Raw genomic sequence first — 7690 nt, 5'->3', positions numbered from 1 at the left:
CCAAATAATACTATCTTTAATTTTTATACAATGAAACCTAAGTATACGTATACCTTATTGTAGGATCTTTTTATTCCAAACCAAATGGTTTCAATTCCTTTTAAATGAAATTATTATATCACAATTCATTTACACAAAGACATTTTCTCTTCCAATTAAAGTAGTTGGTATTTAATTCTCTTTCAAAATAATATACAAAACGTTACCACAAAGTTGCGTTACCTTGCTCAATTTAAGTGTTACCACAAAAAATTAAAGAGTTAAAATGAAAACATTTATTTTAAATAGAAAAATTTTTCATGTAAAAACACTTGGCGCTGCTATATCGAGATCTCGATCTCGATATAACATAGTACTAAGACATGATGTAATATTTAGAAAAATAAGAAAAATACGAATGTGATACTAAAAGATGTAAATAAGTAACAATATGAGTAAAAAGGACATATAAGAGTCAGTTAATATAATTTTTAATAATTAATACATCAAGACAAAAATGTGTTTATCTCATAAGATTTATGAACGAAATTAATCGAGAACATACTCCTTATAAGCGTCAAGTTCTACAAATTATAAAATTATGAAAATTATTACATGTTTCGGCCTTTGATTAGGCCATCTTCAGATAACGACATATTATTTTAAATTATCGTGAACATTAATTAAAATTAAACGATATGTGGTCAAAAGAAGAAACCTCTCCCCGGGTATGATCAAGACGCCGATGACAAACGATTTACTAATCGACTGACTGAATCTTCATCTATTAAGATAATTCATTTCTTTATACACGAAACCATAGAAATATCATTCTGCTAACAAAACTCACCATAATCTACCGGAGAATAAGTAATCCTTCTCTGTGTGACATTGTCAATATATAATATAATTCACCTGAGCGTAATTATAATACATGTGTCTACATATTGAAAATCGAATAAATTGAGATCGACACGCACCGCACGAAATTCAGACAATAAATGAGATAACTGAGTCTTACTGACAAAACGGACAAAGTCAAAATGGAATGATACATATCATTAAAGTCAATATTATTTATTTAATTTGGTATCCGAATTACATGGAATTTAACTTGGCGCCAATTGTTGATATCAAATCTTTAATATGAATGATACATATATCATTAGAGTTAAGTAATGTATACAAAGGATCGGTTTCACCAACGTATGGTTGACACTTATGGTTGATTAAGCGAATCAACCATAAGTGTCAACCATAAGTGGTCAATTCCACTAAACAGCAAACGCGATTAGTCAGTTCCATGGCGAATTAGGTAATTGGCGTTGGTGAAACCGGCCCAAATAATTTTTACGAAAAGCGCGCACGCTTAGCGCTTTTTTTACCTTTTTTTAAAAAAGTAAGCTTGTATAAATAACAAGAAACAGTGCCATTTGTGTTTTACTTTTTAATTTGATAGATAAAATTTAATTAGGAGCCTGTTGTTGATATCAAATCTTTTATACTCATGATACATTATATACAAAGGATCGGTTTCACCATCATTTACATCATATATCATATGTAGATAAATAGGTAAACAATCCCCTTAAGGGGATGCTGGAGTGTCCTGTTTTACCATTAATTTTTAAAGACTCTTTTCTCTTAATTGTGTTTATGGATTGAAAAGTCCTTCTCCACAATCAAAGTATCGACAACAACACAGGCTGCCAGCTACAATGTAATGCGAAAAATGAAAGAAAATTAAAAATTGTAGTTTTGTCACCGGCTCCTGCAGTCAACTCGTCACAATATGTGCTACATATAAGAGTTTCAGATTTTACCCGTTTAAAATAAGTAGCCAGCAGCCTACAGAAAACCTTGAAGAACAATCCTATGCTTTTAGAAACGATGTAGGGGCTTTGGTATAAGAGAAAAGAGTCGCCAAAAATTTCGTTCGTATACTACGAATAAAATTGACGTGAAGCCATGAAACCGAGCAGTATTTTAGTTGATCTCTTTTTAAGAGATGGCGTTGCAATATGTCAGATAAGAACAGATGAATGCGTTTGAGCGAGACACAACGATATATAGATAAGTATAAGAAATGAATGAAAGATGTCATTATTATCGAATTTGGAATGTAAAAAAGTCTGTACTATCGACTTTGATTAACTTTGACCATCACTCCAGCATTCCCTTAATTGTGTTTATTGATTGTTATATTATAATTACATGTTGGTTTGAGAGAAAGTGTCATTACTGCCGTTTAAGGCGTATATGATTCTTGCACGACACTTGTGCGATATTCGCGCGGAATTTGGAAAGAATATAGCTGCTAGGTCATTGAGATACATACGCAATAGTATACGCAGCTATTTCACGCACGTATGTTACGTATGTATGTACAAGAGGTGAGATTCAAGAATGACCGCGACAAAGGGTCGAAGGATTAAACCCCGACCGGCCCGACCGAGTTCGTTCCGCATTGCGCGACGGAAATGGCGGAATTGCCGCGGCGCGGTAGGAACTGGGGCGCGCGTTGTCAGTGGCCTTCTCAATGACGTGAATGACGTCACTACGCCGCGCCGCGCCGCGCCACGCCGGTGAGAAAACTGGGCCAAAGACATTACGTAGCGTGAAGTGGGAAGTGGGAAGCGGGAAGCGGGAAGCGGGAAGTGAAGGATCGCCGGCAAACGGACAATTCAAGTTGCAAGCTGTGTTTATCTCTATAGAGAGAAAAGCTGGTAATGTTCGAGCGACCAATCTGTAATATGCTTTTCAGCGCAGACGAAATCGTTCCAGCATCTTATGAGACCATAAGTTTTCAGTTATACAAAATCGTAAGATTTTAAGATTTCCACTGATTCACTGATTCGGGACATGTCTTCAATTTTCTAAAATTCGAGATAGGTACTAATTGAATTTGCGCAGTACACTATAGATTAATTATCGCGAAAGTTATTATCGGTTATTTTTAATTATTTCGCTCATTGTCAGTATCTTCCCATTTGTAGGATGATAATATCGTGTTGTTTGATTTTAACAATGATAGCATCAGCTAACAATAAATAGTCCTGCTATTATTAGCAAATTAAACCTATCACAGTCCTGTAATCTTTATTTTAAAATCGATTGAAAAAGAGATTTACGTGAACAAACATTACAAGGTGTCGATAAGATGTAAAAATTATACACACACATGTATAGTAAAAAAAATGTGGGGATAAATCCTTTAATTACAATTGGAATATAAATATAATAATTTGAATAATATAAAAAATTGATACAACAATAGCTTTAGATGTTTAGTGTTAAAGAAAAAAAGCATACTATTTTAAGATAAAGTATTTTTAGAAAGTTAAAGATTAATTTTTATAAAGAGAAAAGACAGATGTGTGTGTGTGTGTGTGTGTGTGATACGCGAAGAATGAACGAGAGGAAGAGAAACTATAGCGGATCATTGAATGAACTATGACATTTCACACGGAGGTGGATCATACCTACCGATCTATCTTGTCCAAGACTCGTGAATGGGACTCCTGCGCATCCTGACGTCACACAGAGCAGAGGTGCAAGCTCCTGCAACTAGGTCAGGCTTCTGTCATGGCCATGGATAAAAACACATACCGTGACTGCAACGCGCGCATACCTTAAATACCTTAATTTTTTCTTTCTTCCACGAAAGATATCGTCGTTCAATGTGCATGTGTATCAACATATGTACGTTATCATATGTAGACGAATTTAGGATACAAACCAAAGAAACAAATACTTTGCGAATAAAGTTTCGCGTTTCATAATTCAATCTATCAAAATAATATTAAAATCTTGTGAAATAATATACTTATATTATTTTTAATAGTTATGTTATATAATCATTGGTATAGAGAAAAAAGGGAGAAAAACAGATTTTAGAATGAAAAAACGTTTATTTGAAACGTAAATGTCGACATAGATAAAATAATACAAAACATTCAGTCCTGAGTAACGGATCTTTTTATCCTGTCTTTCTTATTGTTTCAACACTTTCACACGATTATTCTGCGCGATTACATCTTCATATATTACATCATATACATATATGTATACACGACCCGCGTGACGGTAGCGAATATAATTTTGTTCCTTTCGATTCTCTTGCATTTTCGCCTATCGATAACACCTAATCGTACAGACACGCTTGAGGGTATCTACAAGGCACTAGATATGAATCGCATAGACTTACAGTATCTTTACATAGATGAGATTCTCGAGGAACGCGCGCGCGTGTGTGGTGTATGCCGTATTTTTCGTGATTTCTCTTTTTTTTCTAATCATTGTTTCGATCTTTTTCTTCATATTTAACATCGAATTTTTCGATTTTTGAAAATTAGTCAGTCTTTGCCAGTTGTGGAAGATTTCATCAACATACACTCTCATTGTATGTTTTTCTTTGATAAATAATAATATTATAATTGTACGATGTATTAATTACATGCTACCAATATACCTGATTAACCTCTTGCCGCGTAATCTGTCATCGCGGAAAGAAATGACACATGGTAACTGGTATTAACGGTCAGTCACTTACTTTACATTGTAATTTAATACAAGTTTTCAATAGATTTAAGAGGATGTATTCTGAGAATAAAGAGAATTTCAGTTAAACTTGAGATTAAATTAAATAATCTAAATAATGGTAATAAATTTCAAATATATGTAGATAAATAATATGTATATATATATATATATATATATATATATATGGAAAAATAAGATAACATTTAAAAAAATAAATATTATTTGAGATAAACCTTTTTACATATTCAATAACACATAATTTGAATTTCCTTAAAAAGTGAAATGGACAACCTATTTCCTTTGATTGTGGTTGAAATCAGCTTTGTTCATTAACATCTTGAAAGCTACAAGTGTTTGGGAAATTGTAGTGTATCGATAGTGATATGTATCGCTTACTATTTTCCAAAGATATCCGTCATAATTTCTCGTTTCTTATTAAAGAATTATTTCTATCAAATTCTTAATTACTTGGAGTCGAAATTACAATAAAGATAATGGTGGCATATAAGTAGTTAATAAAATCTTACATAAGTTTATTGATAAATGACAATATGAATTAATGTACATTAAACTTATCAGTCTGCACGTTTGTACATCCTAAACATCCTCCATGCGCTTGTAATTAAAGAATATTAGTCAGACTTATTAGAGAAAAGTGTTGAATGACTGTAATTCTACATATGCGCGCATATATCGTGACAAGTATTTTGGCTTTAATAAACAGTCTATATATATGGCAAAGTTTTAGTGAAAAGATGTAAAGAGAATATTAGAAATTATCATATATACAGACGATCCTAAACACACAAAAGTTTATTTTACTCCCTGCATATCCCAATTTAGAAGTAATAATACGAAGATAATAAGATCGAACATATATATGCGTATTATATACATATGTATGTATAATATTTTTTTCGTTTCATAGTACTACTATTTCGTAATTTAATATGCAAATAATTTCTGTGTCCGGTATCAAGGTTCATCTGCAGCTAATGTAATAATTGTGCATATATTTAATTTAATGTCATCTTTCTTTATGTATGTTAATTGTCTTTCTTTTGCCTTTCTTGTCATACGTTTCGCTGATTCGAGCGAATTCACGTTGAGTCGACGTTACGCTTGACTTATACTACTTAAAAGAGAAGAACCTTGCCCGTGTGTTGTGTGTGGGTGTGTGTGTGTGTGTGTGTGTGTGTGTGTGTGTATGTGTGTGTGTGTGTGTGTGTCTCAAAAAATGTCCCGACAGTCGAGCAAGTCGTACGTGAAATGTAATCGAATAAGAATATCAAGTGAAAAAAAGGAGAAACAAAACGAGAAAAAGCTCAGAAATTATACCTTATGATTAACGCCGCACGCGAATTCGGAATTTGTAAAGATAACTGCACTCGTCGTCGATGATACTACGTAATAACGAGATACGTAATAACGTGATCGCGAGCACGAGGATCAAAAGGCGACGTTTAATTACGCATTTTATCCTTAATATTTTAGTCCTTAATATTTCCTCTGAGAGAGGAATGTACCTTGGTCCTGCGCGTCTAAATACTCGAAATTTGCCTCGCAGCGATGTACGTAATCGATTAAAGATCTTGACAGGAGCGCGGCTGTATAGTTTTCTGCTGAAAACCGGAGTTTCGGGGAATCCTTTGAGTGGGTAGACCGGATGGTCCTCGGACATATATATAGGGCACCGGGCTGCGCAAAATCCTCTTCGGGCTCTTCTTCGCGTGCTTCTTCTCCTTCTTGTTATCCCACTTGGATGAGGTAATCTTGAGACTTTGAAAGGCTCGTCGTAGAGTCTCCGCTGTGGAGGGCCTCTTAAGGGAGTCGCTATCGCTGCTGCTGTGAGCATCCGAAGGACTGGAGGAATAGGATGAGGGTGAGGTACCACCACGAGGTAGACTCCTGACGTCTTCGGGAAAGCTCCAAGTGCGCTCCGACGATCTCTGCACGCTAGTGCTAAGCCGCTCCTGCGATCGTGTCATTCGTCCTCGCAGCCGCTCTGGGTAGCAATGCGTTCTCGGAGAGGACCTGGATCTGCACAAACGTTCACCGCTACCGCGTTGCGATAGACGTTCGCCGCTTCCGGTACTTCCATCGCTGCTGCTGCATCCACTGTCGGTGCTGCACTCGTCGTCACCAATCTCACCCACGGGTGTTCTACCTCGATGATGATGACAATGATGATAATGATGATGATGATGATGATGATGATGATAGTGATGATATTGATGATGATGCTGTTGGTGCTCGGTCAAATCGATCACTTGCGCGGACTCCTCCATGTCGTTTGACAGTTGACTCGTGTCGCTTCAAATCACACGAGATAGACTTTCGTACACAGAAAAACACTTGTTCTACTCGAATATATTTTCGCCGCTATTACAGCACAATTACGCTATATCGATCTTTTTCGATCGATAGGTAACTCGATCGCTTCTTCTCCTCGTCAAGACGATTATGTCTTACTGACGAGATTAAACTGAGTCCGATGCTCTCGACACGCGATCTTTTATACCCTCGCAGGTGAACGCGGGAACACTCAACACGCGCATGCCCCGCGCGCTCGCCATCGTCGTTGCCGTCGCGCCACGTGAGGAATTGAGAATCCGTTCAATCCGTGTGGTGCCGAGGATGTCGAGGGGGTTAAGCAAAGCTATGTTATAAAGCCATGCAGAGCGGTAATGGAAATTTGCAGTATTTTCACAGCAGTGATGGAAATATAATACAAACAAGATACGACGAGAGTTCAGTTTTCTGTTCTGAAGTTTCGAAAAGAACATCTACAATCAAAAAAAGAACAATAAACACATTGTTTGAAATATATCTGATTTTTCATGATTATATTTTATCTTGTTAATGACCAATCAGCTTAATTTTGAAAAATAAATATAACATTATTTTATTTTACACAAGAGAAATACATAAGTAATACGTGACGTTAAAAAAAAAATAATTTATCTGATTTAAATATTTTACCTGAAATTAATCTTTCATTTAGCAGCTTTAGATGTTATATGTACGAGGGTCGTCTGAAAAGTTGTGAGCCTAACATAGAAACAAGTAATTTTTCGGTTAAATTCAATTTTATTTTTCCACATAGTCTCCTTTTAAGTCGATACATTTTTTCCAGCGATGCTCCCACCCCTTTAATCCATTCAAATAA

General features: G+C 35.4%; 1 protein-coding gene across 1 annotated transcript; it reads right to left on the bottom strand.

The window, feature by feature from the left end:
- Positions 1-5732: 5732 nt before the first annotated feature.
- Positions 5733-6842, bottom strand: LOC108760538 (SKI/DACH domain-containing protein 1). Its single transcript, XM_018506554.1, has 2 exons — positions 6097-6842; positions 5733-5750 (listed from the first exon to the last, which is right to left on the bottom strand). Exon 1 carries the CDS (start codon positions 6807-6809, stop codon positions 6105-6107), a length of 705 nt encoding a protein of 234 aa, XP_018362056.1. The 5' UTR covers positions 6810-6842; the 3' UTR covers positions 5733-5750; positions 6097-6104.
- Positions 6843-7690: the final 848 nt, after the last annotated feature.

This window comes from Trachymyrmex cornetzi, unplaced genomic scaffold (genome assembly GCF_001594075.2).
Source record: "Trachymyrmex cornetzi isolate Tcor2-1 unplaced genomic scaffold, Tcor1.1 scaffold226, whole genome shotgun sequence".
NCBI lineage: Eukaryota > Metazoa > Arthropoda > Insecta > Hymenoptera > Formicidae > Trachymyrmex > Trachymyrmex cornetzi.
The sequence above is the reverse complement of the archived record's forward strand: the minus strand, read 5'-3'. Positions and strand labels throughout refer to the sequence as shown.